Genomic DNA, 14949 nt, shown 5'->3' with positions numbered 1-14949 from the left:
TATGTGAAGGAATTCAAGGAGTACATAGACAGTGAAGAATTGAAACCTGAACAAGTGTTTAATTGTGACGAAACAGGCCTGTTTTGGAAGAAAATGCCAAGCAGGACCTACATTACTCAGGAGGAAAAGGCACTCCCAGGACATAAGCCTATGAAAGACAGACTTACTCTGTTGATGTGTGCTAGTGGTGATTGCAAAGTGAAGCCTTTATTGGTGTATCACTCTGAAACTCCCAGTGTGTTCAGGAAAAACAATGTCCTCAAGCTAATTTGTGTGTGATGTGGAGGGCAAACAGTAAGGCATGGGTCACTAGAGACCTTTTCTATGACTGGTTACACCATGCATTTGCCCCCACTGTGAAAAGTTACCTCCTGGAAAATAAATTGGACCTTAAGTGCCTCCTGGTATTAGACAATGCTCCTGGTCATCCTTCAGACATGGCAGAGCGACTTTCTAGGGACACGAGCTTCATTAAGGTCAAGTTTTTGCCTCCTAATACCACTCCTCTCCTGCAGCCCATGGACCAGCAGGTCATTGCAAATTTCCAAAAACTCGACACAAAAGCTATGTTTGAAAGGTGCTTTGTAATGACCACAGAAACTAACTGACTCTAAGAGAGTTTTGGGGAGATCGCTTTAGCATCCTCAACTGTGTAAACATTATAGGTAAGGCTTGGGAGGAAGTGACTAAGAGGACCTTGAACTCTGCTTGGAAGAAACTGTGGCCAGAATGTGTAGACAAAAGGGATTTTGAAGGATTTGAGGCTAACCCTTGAGAAGCCTATGCCAGTTGTGGAATCAATTGTGGCATTGGGGAAGTCCTTGGGGTTGGAGGTTAGTGGGGAGGATGTGGAAGAGTTGGTGGAGGAGGACAATGATGAACTAACCACTGATGAGCTGCAAGATCATCTTCAACAGCAAGAGGCCAGACCTGAGGAAACTGCTCCGGAGGAGGGGATAGAGAAATTGAGGAAGTTGCCTACTTCAAAGATTAAGGAAATGTGTGCAATGTGGCTTAAAGTGCAAACTTTTTTTGATGAAAATCACCCTCACACAGCTATTGCAAGCCATGTTGGTGACTATTACACTGACAATGTTGTGAAACACTTTAGGAATGTCATAAAGGAACAGGAGGTACAGGCCTCTATGGACAGATATGTTGTGTGACAAAGGTCCAGTGACTCTCAAGCTGGTCCTAGTGGCATTAAAAGAAGAAGGGAAGTAACCCCAGAAAAGGACTTGACATCTCAAGTCCTAATGGAAGGGGATTCCCCTTCTAAACATTAACACCATCCACACTCTCCCCTCCTCCCATCCCATCAATCATCACCAGATCTTTAATAAAGGTAAGTATCATGTAATTGTACATGTCTTCTTCAGTTTGTGTGTATTAAAATTAATATTTCATGTGGTAAAAATTTTTTTTTTCATACTTTGGGGTGTCAGGAACAGATTAATTTGATTTCCATTATTTCTTATGGGGAAAATTAATTCGGCTAATGATAATTTCGCCTAACGTTGAGCTCTCAGGAACGGATTAATATCGTTAGGTGAGGGTCCACTGTATAAGTTTGGGGTGCTACGCGAGAGAACGTATATATACGTTTGGACCATTTAAGGGTTAAAGGTAATTTCAAAATACTATTATAAATTTCTAATAGATATATACAGTACATTATTAAAATTACTTGAGATAGATAATAAAAGGCAAGAAATAAGGCTAACAGAGAACACATTACTCAAGCAAACAAATTAGCTAGACATGAGTCCTGGAGGCGGGAAGTACAGAGTCTGTACTCTGAAGGAGGGGTAGGGATACTGCAGTGAAAGTCATCTGAAGTGTGATGTCAACAGCTTCTGACATGACAGTAAATGAATGAATGACAGTGAAAGTGTGGAATATAATAATAATAATAATTTCATCATAAAACTTACGTCAAAATCCTTTTCGACAAAACGTAAACAGTAGGTTTTGTCCCATCCTTTTGGAAAAACATCAAAGCTAATTTGGCCACCTGATAAAAAGATACAAAATTAAATAAGCACAGAATGATTGATTGCTACTACATCAGTTGATAAATGTAATATCATTAAACACAATCATGGCAGGTATGCATACTAATGCATACCAATAAAAAGAATATCTTTCATAATGAAAGAAGGCACTTGCCATCAAGAATCAAAATGCATTTTAGAAATTAATGTTAAATCATACTGAGTCATGCCTGGTTATAACCCATTAATTTTTTTTAACACACCAGGGACAGACCCTGAAAGGGTTAAAGGCCCCCATTATTATTTACCCTTGGCACCCCAAACTTACCTACTATGCCTTCTACAACAGTTTCTCCCATTTCATCATTTAGGACCGTCAGAACAATTACTTTTTCATTAGGGTCAAAACTCTCTAAACACTTGCTTAACATCTAAAATTTCTCTCTCTCTCTCTTTCCCATGTACATCCTGCCCTTATTTTAATCTCCATAATTCTTGATTTTTTTTTTTCAAACAAACCGGCCATATCCCACCAAGGCAGGGTGGCCCAAAAAGAAAAACAAAAGTTTCTCTTAATTCTTAAATTTATACATTTATATTCCCTTTTTTCCTTCCTTAACTGATCATTCAATATCACAGCCACTCCTTCCTTAGCTCTAACTCTCAGATACACCAGACCTCATCCTATTTATTTCTCCTCACTGAAATTCTCCTACTCCCTTCAGATTTGTTTTGCTTAAATTTAGCTTCTTTTCACTCATAAACTCCACAGTCAATTCTTTATCATCTGTACTACATCCATGCACATTCAAACATCCAAACTTAAAAATGTTCTTTTTTAATTTAGTAATTTTATAGGAGAAGGGTTATTAGCTTCTTGCTTCTGGCATTTTAGTCACCTTTCATGACATACATGGCTTACAAAGGAAGGATTCTTTAACACTACCCCATGGAGAGGAAGGTAAAAATTATTAAGAACAAGAACTATTAACCCTTTCAGGGTCTGTGCCGTAGATCTACGGCTTTACATTGAGGGTCCAAACCGTAGATCTACGCCATGAGCTCAGCTCACTCTGATAAGCTGTGAGAAGTAAATTTGGGCCTAGATATGAGAGAATACATCTATGTGGTATGTGTGCACCACATAAAACAAATCCTGCAGCACACAGTGCAAAATGAGAGAAAAAAAAACTTAGACCATAAATTTTGATTAAAACAGCAAATTTGCAGTGTTTTTTTTGTATGTTTTTTATGGGTGTATTTGCGATTTCTTGGTCTCATTTGATAGAATGGAAGATATATTACAGAAATAGAGATGATTTTTATTGGTTTTAGTATTGGAAATGCCTTGAAATTGAGCTCAAAGTAGTGAAAATGTTAAATTTTTGTCCATGTTCAAGAGTAAACAAACGACCTCACACGTCTAATACACGACAGCTGGTGGGTCTAATATACATTCACAAATGTGGTGATATTATTTATACAATTATTGCAATATTGCATAACAGTAAGTCTTCTATTTTTTGGTTTGAATAAAAATTCATTATGTGAATAAAAAATCAAAATGGAATTCATTTGTAAAGCCTGAAAACGTAACTAATGAACAGAGGAAATGTTAGTTTAGTGCCAGGAATGCCTGCATTGTTTATTCTGGACCCTATTTTGAAACTGGAATATTTTGAACTTTAGTGCAAAGTGGCCAAATTACCAATTTCCGATCACATTATTTTGTAGTTGAAACAGTTGACTTGGTGATTTCTTGTGCTCAATCGATAGAATAGAAGTAACACTATTGAAATAACTAAGAATTTGGTCAACTGGAATAAGGTAATTGGCCTAAAATGGGAGTCAAAGTCAGCAAAATCGCTGATGCGTAAATATCGCTGACACATCAAAATTTGCGAGAGAGCATAATTTTGTCAGTTTTCCACCAAATTTCGTACTTTTTGTTTTATTACCTTCAGAAAAAGATTCTCTACCATTTCATAAGAAAAAATAACAAAATTATTTTTTGAAAATTCTTGGACACTGGTGCACACTTTGAAATTTGGCCTCTGGACCCTGAAAGGGTTAAGAATATAGAAGAAAACTCAAGATGGGTGTGTATGCTCATACATGAACCTGCATGTGTAGTATGGACTAAATATAAGTAACAAAATGTACCTGTCATCTTATGTCTTTATAAGACAGAAAGAAATATGACAATTTTATAATCAATTAATCCTTCCTTTCTTAGTGAACTGCTTATATTCAGCCATTTATAAAGACTTCATTTGAAATCACTACTAGCATATAAGCATATTTATACATTTGCAGACACAAACCTTATCAGAGAATGCATACGAAGTGAAAATGAACGGAACTATTTAAAGTCACATCAAATGGATTATATTTGTCTTTTGTAGCAAGCAATCCACTGAAAGCTCATGAATTTAAATCATCAAAATAGTTCCAATAATATACAGTACATCACTGTGTAACAAACTGAAACAATGGCAGAACTCAATGATACCAAATGAAGTTGTTTAGCTTATAAAGAGGCTTTCTATGTTCCCCGACTTGCTTTGTTTTCTGTTAGTTATGTACACTGTTTGGATCACAGAAAATGGATGATCCAATATTTATAACATTGTACATTATCTGTTCTAAAACTTATTTATGTGATCCAAAATGTTTGGTGCTTTTTTCCTACTTTTTGTTGGCTACAAATATAAAGTAACACTCATGCTTGAGTGTTTCTTAAGGTCTAGTTACCTTCATGAACATTTCACACTGAATATTTTATAAAATATTTTGAAATTTTCTCCATGGGAAAGTGGAGAAGAATCCTTACTCCACAAGGCATGTGTATCGTAAGAGGAAGCAAGGGGCTAGTAACCCCTTCTCCGGTATAAACTACTAAATGTAAAAAGAAAAAACTTTGTTTCTTCTTTTTTGAGTCACCTTGCCTTGGTGAAAGACAGCCAGTGTGTTAAAAAAATTATAATTTATTGTTCGGTATTAATGGATAAACAATTAATAAATAAGTGATTTGTATCTAAAGTACACAGTACTTACATTTATGCAGATCAACTGATAACATAACCCTTTGCAACCACAGTTAAAATGTTCACACATTACAAAAATATATAGAAAGTCTTAAAAAAATAGATAAAATAACTTGCCGATGGAGAAAGCCAATCCAGAATCGGGAAACTCTGCTTCTAAAGCCTGAATGAACTTTTCTCTGATGCGGTGTTCCTGAAACACAAAATTGCCATAGTATTTAGGATTACTAAACCACACACCTCTAACTCTTACAACAGTTCTTACACAGTATACGCTGTACTGCTCATGAGTTGTCAATAGTAAGGGCAAACTCAGCAATTGAAATTTAGTCAGCAAAGGCTTAAACAACTACAGTACTTAGTAAGGAAAATAATAAAAAAATTATAATTTTATCTGTTTTTCTTATTTTTTACATACATAAAAAATACTCTATTGCATTAAGGCAATTTTTATCCTCTATTTGAACCATCTGAGGACACAACCATGTGGTGGCTCATTGGTAATTAAATGGGGTGCAAAAGGTAGCTATGGTAGGCCACTGGATGCCTAATCACCTAACAGATAAGCATCTGACAAAGACCTCTGTCAGGAGATACTTGTTTCCTGACAAATAAACCACCACCACCTTACTATTGGTAATACCTCACATAAGTCAGGTTTTATATTTATAGAAAATGATTGCCTTGAAAATGTCTGAATCCCCCAAAAACTGGCTGGTATGAGGGGGAAGCTGGTTAGGTACATTAAATGAACAAACTGTATTTCTATAAAGTGGAATACAGTATATAATGCAATTAGTATGAGTGTCATATATAAACTACTTTATATAAAGCCTCTTATTATGTAAGGCATTTCAGGCAACCTTAAAATTAAATTATAATTACAAGTATATGTGAATAAGAATGCAGTGGAACCTCTACCTGCGAGTTTAATCCGTTCCATGACCTTGCTTGCAACTGGATTTGCTCATTTGCAGAGTCAGTTTTCCTCATTTAAATTAACTGAAATGCAATTAATCCATTCCAGTGGAATTTTGTACTTCAATAATTTCGCTAATATCAACTCTACGGCTTATTTATCTATCTCACTTCATCTAATATGACATAATAAACAATATAAGTAACATACAAACCTGATATAAACTCTAAAATGAATAAAATATGTCATTCATGTGGTGGTATGGGTGGTGTCGGCGGTGGACGAGTTTGTCTGGGGACCGGGCAAAATACTTCATGAATAATTTAGCTAATATCATCTATACGGCTTATTTATATATCACAGTTCATCTAATATGACATAACAAACAATATGAATAACACAGAAACATGATATATACTCTAGAATGAATAAAATATGTCATTCATGTAGTGGTATGGGTGGTGTCGGTGGTGGACGAGAGTTTGTCTGGAGACCAGGCAAAATGCTTCATGAATAATTTCACTAATATCATCTATACGGTTTATTTATCTATCACAGTTCATCTAATATGACATAACAAACAATAAAAATAACATAGAAACATGATACAGGTCCTCCATCACAAATCCGGCATCAATGGAACCTGTAGTGTACTGGATTACTGAGTTTGCCGGATTACAGAGTGGTTAGGTTAGAATACACTTAATAAAATTAACCAATTTGACTTACACAGTTCATTGAACATCGGCAAAAATTGAACATTTCCGCTACTTTGAGCTCAATTTCTAGGTACTTTTCGTCATGAAAGCAATCAAAATCATGTCTATTTCTGTAATATATCTTCCATTCTATCAAATGAGTCAAAAAAAATAAGAATAAAACCATAAAAACAATACGAAAATATACTGCAAAGAGGCAGCTAATGGCTGAGAAGTTAACTCCCTTATTTATCGTCCGTCTTTTTATTTTTGTTGTAAGTTAAGAAGCATCTTTCCATCATACATTGCCCAAGTTTCAATAAGACAGGTATTGGACGGTGACGTCATTTGTTTACTCTTGAGCTTCGCTAAAGAATAGAACATTTTCGCTACTGTGAGTGCAATTTCAAGGTACTTTTCATCATGAAAGCAATCAAAATCATATCTATTTCTGTAACATATCTTTCATTCTATCAAATGAGACCGAAAAAATGAGAATACATGTATAACCAAAACAATCATACAAAAATATACCGCTAAGCGGCCGCTAATGGCTGAGACGTAAATTCCGCTATTTATGGTCTGATTTCTTTCATTTTTGGTGTACGTGAAGAATTATCTTTCCATCATACATTGCCCAAGTTTGAATAATAATAACCCAACAAACAACTGAGAAAATAATATAATAATAATAATTTTATTATTTTTATTATTATCACACTGGCCGATTCCCACCAAGGCAGGGTGGCCCGAAAAAGAAAAACTTTCACCATCATTCACTCCATCACTGTCTTGCCAGAAGGGTGCTTTACACTACAGTTTTTAAACTGCAACATTAACACCCCTCCTTCAGAGTGCAGGCACTGTACTTCCCATCTCCAGGACTCAAGTCCAGCCTGCCGGTTTCCCTGAACCCCTTCATAAATGTTACTTTGCTCACACTCCAACAGCACGTCAAGTATTAAAAACCATTTGTCTCCATTCACTCCTATCAAACATGCTCACGCATGCCTGCTGGAAGTCCAAGCCCCTCGCACACAAAACCTCCTTTACCCCCTCTCTCCAACCTTTCCTAGGCCGACCCCTACCCCGCCTTCCTTCCACTACAGACTGACACACTCTTGAAGTCATTCTGTTTCGCTCCATTCTCTCTACATGTCCGAACCACCTCAACAACCCTTCCTCAGCCCTCTGGACAACAGTTTTGGTAATCCCGCACCTCCTCCTAACTTCCAAACTACGAATTTTCTGCATTATATTCACACCACACATTGCCCTCAGACATGACATCTCCACTGCCTCCAGCCTTCTCCTCGCTGCAACATTCACCACCCATGCTTCACACCCATATAAGAGCGTTGGTAAAACTATACTCTCATACATTCCCCTCTTTGCCTCCAAGGACAAAGTTCTTTGTCTCCACAGACTCCTAAGTGCACCCCTCACTCTTTTCCCCTCATCAATTCTATGATTCACCTCATCTTTCATAGACCCATCCGCTGACACGTGCACTCCCAAATATCTGAATACATTCACCTCCTCCATACTCTCTCCCTCCAATCTGATATTCAATCTTTCATCACCTAATCTTTTTGTTATCCTCATAACCTTACTCTTTCCTGTATTCACCTTTAATTTTCTTCTTTTGCACACCCTACCAAATTCATCCACCAATCTCTGCAACTTCTCTTCAGAATCTCCCAAGAGCACAGTGTCATCAGCAAAGAGCAGCTGTGACAACTCCCACTTTGTGTGTGATTCTTTATCTTTTAACTCCACGCCTCTTGCCAAGACCCTCGCATTTACTTCTCTTACAACCCCATCTATAAATATATTAAACAACCACGGTGACATCACACATCCTTGTCTAAGGCCTACTTTTACTGGGAAATAATTTCCCTCTTTCCTACATACTCTAACTTGAGCCTCACTATCCTCGTAAAAACTCTTCACTGCTTTCAGTAACCTACCTCCTACACCATACACTTGCAACATCTGCCACATTGCCCCCCTATCCACCCTGTCATACGCCTTTTCCAAATCCATAAATGCCACAAAGACCTCTTTAGCCTTATCTAAATACTGTTCACTTATATGTTTCACTGTAAACACCTGGTCCACACACCCCCTACCTTTCCTAAAGCCTCCTTGTTCATCTGCTATCCTATTCTCCGTCTTACTCTTAATTCTTTCAATAATAACTCTACCATACACTTTACCAGGTATACTCAGCAGACTTATCCCCCTATAATTTTTGCACTCTCTTTTATCCCCTTTGCCTTTATACAAAGGAACTATGCATGCTCTCTGCCAATCCCTAGGTACCTTACCCTCTTCCATATATTTATTAAATAATTGCACCAACCACTCCAAAACTATATCCCCACCTGCTTTTAACATTTCTATCTTTATCCCATCAATCCCGGCTGCCTTACCCCCTTTCATTTTACCTACTGCCTCACGAACTTCCCCCACACTCACAACTGGCTCTTCCTCACTCCTACAAGATGTTATTCCTCCTTGTCCTATACACGAAATCACAGCTTCCCTATCTTCATCAACATTTAACAATTCCTCAAAATATTCCCTCCATCTTCCCAATACCTCTAACTCTCCATTTAATAACTCTCCTCTCCTATTTTTAACTGACAAATCCATTTGTTCTCTAGGCTTTCTTAACTTGTTAATCTCACTCCAAAACTTTTTCTTATTTTCAACAAAATTTGTTGATAACATCTCACCCACTCTCTCATTTGCTCTCTTTTTACATTGCTTCACCACTCTCTTAACCTCTCTCTTTTTCTCCATATACTCTTCCCTCCTTGCATCACTTCTACTTTGTAAAAACTTCTCATATGCTAACTTTTTCTCCCTTACTACTCTCTTTACATCATCATTCCACCAATCGCTCCTCTTCCCTCCCGCACCCACTTTCCTGTAACCACAAACTTCTGCTGAACACTCTAACACTACATTTTTAAACCTACCCCATACCTCTTCGACCCCATTGCCTATGCTCTCGTTAGCCCATCTATCCTCCAATAGCTGTTTATATCTTACCCTAACTGCCTCCTCTTTTAGTTTTTAAACCTTCACCTCTCTCTTCCCTGATGCTTCTATTCTCCTTGTATCCCATCTACCTTTTACTCTCAGTGTAGCTACAACTAGAAAGTGATCTGATATATCTGTGGCCCCTCTATAAACATGTACATCCTGAAGTCTACTCAACAGTCTTTTATCTACCAATACATAATCCAACAAACTACTGTCATTTCGCCCTACATCATATCTTGTATACTTATTTATCCTCTTTTTCTTAAAATATGTATTACCTATAATTAAACCCCTTTCTATACAAAGTTCAATCAAAGGGCTCCCATTAGCATTTACACCTGGCACCCCAAACTTACCTACCACACCCTCTCTAAAAGTTTCTCCTACTTTAGCATTCAGGTCCCCTACCACAATTACTCTCTCACTTGGTTCAAAGGCTCCTATACATTCACTTAACATCTCCCAAAATCTCTCTCTCTCCTCTGCATTCCTCTCTTCTCCAGGTGCATACACGCTTATTATGACCCACTTCTCGCATCCAACCTTTACTTTAATCCACATAATTCTTGAATTTACACATTCATATTCTCTTTTCTCCTTCCATAACTGATCATTTAACATTACTGCTACCCCTTCCTTTGCTCTAACTCTCTCAGATACTCCAGATTTAATCCCATTTATTTCCCCCCACTGAAACTCCCCTACCCCCTTCAGCTTTGTTTCGCTTAGGGCCAGGACATCCAACTTCTTTTCATTCATAACATCAGCAGTCATCTGTTTCTTGTCATCCGCACTACATCCACGCACATTTAAGCATCCCAGTTTTATAAAGTTTCTCTTCTTCTCTTTTTTAGTAAATGTCTACAGGAGAAGGGGTTACCAGCCCATTGCTCCCGGCATTTTAGTCGCCTCATACGACACGCATGGCTTACGGAGGAAAGATTCTTTTCCACTTCCCCATGGACAATAGAAGAAATAAAGAAGAACAAGAGCTATTTAGAAAAAGGAGAAAAACCTAGATGTATGTATATATATATATATGTATGTGCGTGTCTGTGAAGTGTGACCAAAGTGTAAGTAGGAGTAGCAAGATATCCCTGTTATCTAGCGTGTTTATGAGACAGAAAAAGAAACCAGCAATCCTACCATCATGCAAAACAGTTACAGGTTTCTGTTTCACAGTCATCTGGCAGGACGGTAGTACTTCCCTGGGTGGTTGCTGTCTACCAACCTACTACCTAAAATAAATAATAATAATAATAATAATACTACATGTAATATTATCTTTATTTACTACACATACATGTACAAGGTATACAGGCCTAGCTGACATCAGTGACATGCTACTGTATAGAAAGCCGCTTGTTATGCAGAATATTTCAAGAAAATTAGGTCAGTGTCCCAGGATAACACCCACACTAGTCGGCTAACACCCAGGTACCCATTTACTGATGGGTGAACATAGACAACAGGTTGTTAGGTAAGACACATATGCAACAGTTAGGTATCTTTATTACGAAACGTTTCGCCTACACAGTAGGCTTCTTCAGTCGAGTACAGAAAAGTTGATAGAAGCAGAAGAGACTTGAAGACGATGTAATCAGTCCATCACCCTTAAAGTTTTGAGGTGGTCAGTCCCTCAGTCTGGAGAAGAGCATTGTTCCGAAGTCTGAAACAATATGAAGTTGAAGTGACAGGATGGAGCCTTATATAGCGCCAGGAGGTGAGACGTAGGTCACTAGTAGAACGCAGATGTTGTGAGGTCAGGTCCCTCTCAAATCCAGCAGTTCTCACTAGTAGAGGTTGTCGAAGTTGACTTCAGGTCTGTACCAAGATACCCTTGTGTTGCAGTGTCTGACAGATTGAACATTAAAATGGTATAAAATACCGACAGGTTGTTAGGTAAGACACATATGCAACAGTTAGGTATCTTTATTACGAAACGTTTCGCCTACACAGTAGTCTTCTTCAGTCGAGTACAGAAAAGTTGATAGAAAAGTAGATAGGGTGATGGACTGATTACATCATCTTCAAGTCTCTTCTGCTTCTATCAACTTTTCTGTACTCGACTGAAGAAGCCTACTGTGTAGGCGAAACGTTTCGTAATAAAGATAACTAACTGTTGCATATGTGTCTTACCTAACAACCTGTCGGTATTTTATACCATTTTAATGTTCATAGACAACAGGTGTAAAGAAACATGCCTAATGTTTCTACCCTGGCTGGGAATCGAATATTTACCAAAAATCACATATGGCTAACCCAAGCCAGGTACTAAAAATAAGCCACGTTGACTTTTTTTGGGGGTTATCCTAGGTTCTCTATACATATGCTGCTATATGTGATAATCTATAGAGAGAAAATAACTTTTTTGTTTCATGTTTATGGTGCAGTACAAGTGTATATCACAGTTAGCCCTGTGCTACACTCCGTTTCCTCTAATATAACCCACCAAGACAGGGATAGGAGAATGGTATTTGTATACCATATGTCCTCTTCATACCTTCGTCGAACTGCTCGGTGTTATGCCAAATATTATTCATTCTGGAGTATTTAACATGTTTTATGTTATTTAAATTGTTTCTTATGTCATATTAGATCAACTGTGAAAGGCAAATAAGCTGTAGTGTTGATATTAGTGAAATAATAAAGCATATTCTCCTCCTTCATGAGACTGAGTTCATGACAACCAACGGTGGCTTCAAAGCCACTTTATCTTTAATGGATAATGTACTGTGTAGGTGCTTTACATAATGAGAAGCATTTCTTTTATTCATTGGAACCATGGCTAGGGCTAAAAGCAAGCAGGTTAAAACAATAAATGGAGAAAAAGAAATTGGAATGACTTATGCAGCAAGTAGCACCACCAGACAGTACCAGCAGGTTGGTGTGGCGACCCTGGAAATTTGAAATTGTGCTAGCCAAAATTAGTGCCAAATAACTGATTGCCGGATTTGTGATGGCGGACCTGTATATACTCTTTGTTGTGGTAAACACTGCCATCTAGTGACGGCCTTTTGAAGCCGTCTATTATAATTGTTATATGTAGTACATTATTATTATATTATTATTATACATTTTTATTTTATTATCACACTGGCCGATTCCCACCAAGGCAGGGTGGCCCGAAAAAGAAAAACTTTCACCATCATTCACTCCATCACTGTCTTGCCAGAAGGGTGCTTTACACTACAGTTTTTAAACTGCAACATTAACACCCCTCCTTCAGAGTGCAGGCACTGTACTTCCCATCTCCAGGACTCAAGTCCAGCCTGCCGGTTTCCCTGAACCCCTTCATAAATGTTACTTTGCTCACGCTCCAACAGCACGTCAAGTATTAAAAACCATTTGTCTCCATTCACTCCTATCAAACACGCTCACGCATGCCTGCTGGAAGTCCAAGCCCCTCGCACACAAAACCTCCTTTACCCCCTCCCTCCAACCTTTCCTAGGCCGACCCCTACCCCGCCTTCCTTCCACTACAGACTGATACACTCTTGAAGTTATTCTGTTTCGCTCCATTCTCTCCACATGTCCGAACCACCTCAACAACCCTTCGTCAGCCCTCTGGACAACAGTTTTGGTAATCCCGCACCTCCTCCTAACTTCCAAACTACGAATTCTCTGCATTATATTCACACCACACATTGCCCTCAGACAAGACATCTCCACTGCCTCCAGCCTTCTCGTCGCTGCAACATTCATCACCCATGCTTCACACCCATATAAGAGCGTTGGTAAAAATATGCTCTCATACATTCCCCCCTTTGCCTCCAAGGACAAAGTTCTTTGTCTCCAGAGACTCCTAAGTGCACCACTCACCCTTTTCCCCTCATCAATTCTATGATTCACCTCATCTTTCATAGACCCATCCGCTGACATGTCCACATATTATTATTATTATTATTATTATTATTATATAAATAATTTGTAATTTTTATTCACACAAAAAAATATATGATTTACTGTTATTCCTTATTGCAATAATTGTATAAATAATGTCAACCCATTCATGACTGCATATTGGAATGGACAGTGACGTCATTTGTTTACTCTGAAACAGCCAAGCAATTGACCATTTGTCCTAGGTTGAGATCAATTTCATGTCACTTTTTGTCGTGAAAGCAATCAAAATCATATCTATTTCTGTAATATAACTTTCATTCTATCAAATGAGACCAAAAAAAATGAGAATACAACCATAAAAACCATTCGAAATTACCGCTAAGGGGTGACTAATTGCTGAAAAGTGAACTCCATTTTTTACGCTTAGATTTCTTTCATTTTTGGTGTACATTAACCCTTTCAGGGTCCATGCCGTAGATCTACGGCTTTACGTTGAGGGTCCAAACCGTAGATCTACGCCATGAGCTTAGCTCACTCTGATAAACTGTGAGTGGTAAATTTGGGCCTAGATATGAGAGAATACATCTATGTGGTATGTGTGCACCACATAAAACAAATCCTGCAGCACACAGTGTATAATGAGAGAAAAAAAACTGAGACCGTGATTTTTTATTAAAACAGTGACTTTGCAGTGTTTTTTCATATGTTTTTTATAGTTGTGTTTGCGAATTCTTAGAATGGAAGCTATATTACAGAAATAGAGATGATTTTGATTGGTTTTAGTACTGGAAATGGCTTGAAACTGAGCTCAAATTAGCGAAAATGTTAAATTTTTGCTGATGACCAAGAGTAAACAAACGACCTCACACATCTAATACACGCCAGCTGGTGGGTCTAATATACATTCACAAATGTGGTGATGATATTTATATAATTATTACAATATTGCATAACAGTAAATCTTCTATTTTTTGGTTTGAATAAAAATTAATTATGCGAATAAAAAATCAAAATGGAATTCATTTGTAAAGCCTGAAAACATAACTAATGAACAGAGGAAATGTTAGTTTAGTGCCAGGAATGACTTCATTGTTTATTCTGGACCCTATTTTGAAATTGGAATATTTTGAACTTTGTGTTAAATTGGCCAAATTACCAATTTCCAATCACTTTATTTTGTAGTTGAAACAGTTGACTTGGCAATTTTTTGTGCTCAATCAATAGAATAGAAGTAATACTAGTGAAATAGCTAAGAATTTGGTCAACTGGAATAATGTAATTGGCCTATAATGGGAGTCAAAGTCGGCAAAATCGCGAGAGCATAATTTCGTCAATTTTCCATCAAATTTCATACTTTTTGTTTCATTACCTTCAGAAAAAGATTCTCTACA

General features: G+C 37.6%; 1 protein-coding gene across 1 annotated transcript in view; it reads right to left on the bottom strand.

The window, feature by feature from the left end:
• The window catches only part of Pmm2 (phosphomannomutase), a gene marked incomplete at its 5' end in the record, with an annotated part of 66674 nt that overhangs the window by 14823 nt on the left and 36902 nt on the right, over nucleotides 1-14949 (bottom strand). The window contains 2 exon segments of the mRNA XM_053772260.2: nucleotides 1935-2014; nucleotides 5159-5234. Coding sequence (XP_053628235.1) covers nucleotides 1935-2014; nucleotides 5159-5234 — 156 coding nt within the window.

The sequence above is a fragment of the Cherax quadricarinatus genome, chromosome 23 (assembly GCF_038502225.1).
Source record: "Cherax quadricarinatus isolate ZL_2023a chromosome 23, ASM3850222v1, whole genome shotgun sequence".
In the NCBI taxonomy this organism is placed as follows: domain Eukaryota; kingdom Metazoa; phylum Arthropoda; class Malacostraca; order Decapoda; family Parastacidae; genus Cherax; species Cherax quadricarinatus.
Note: the sequence above shows the minus strand (reverse complement) of the source record. Positions and strands in the feature narration are given on the sequence as shown.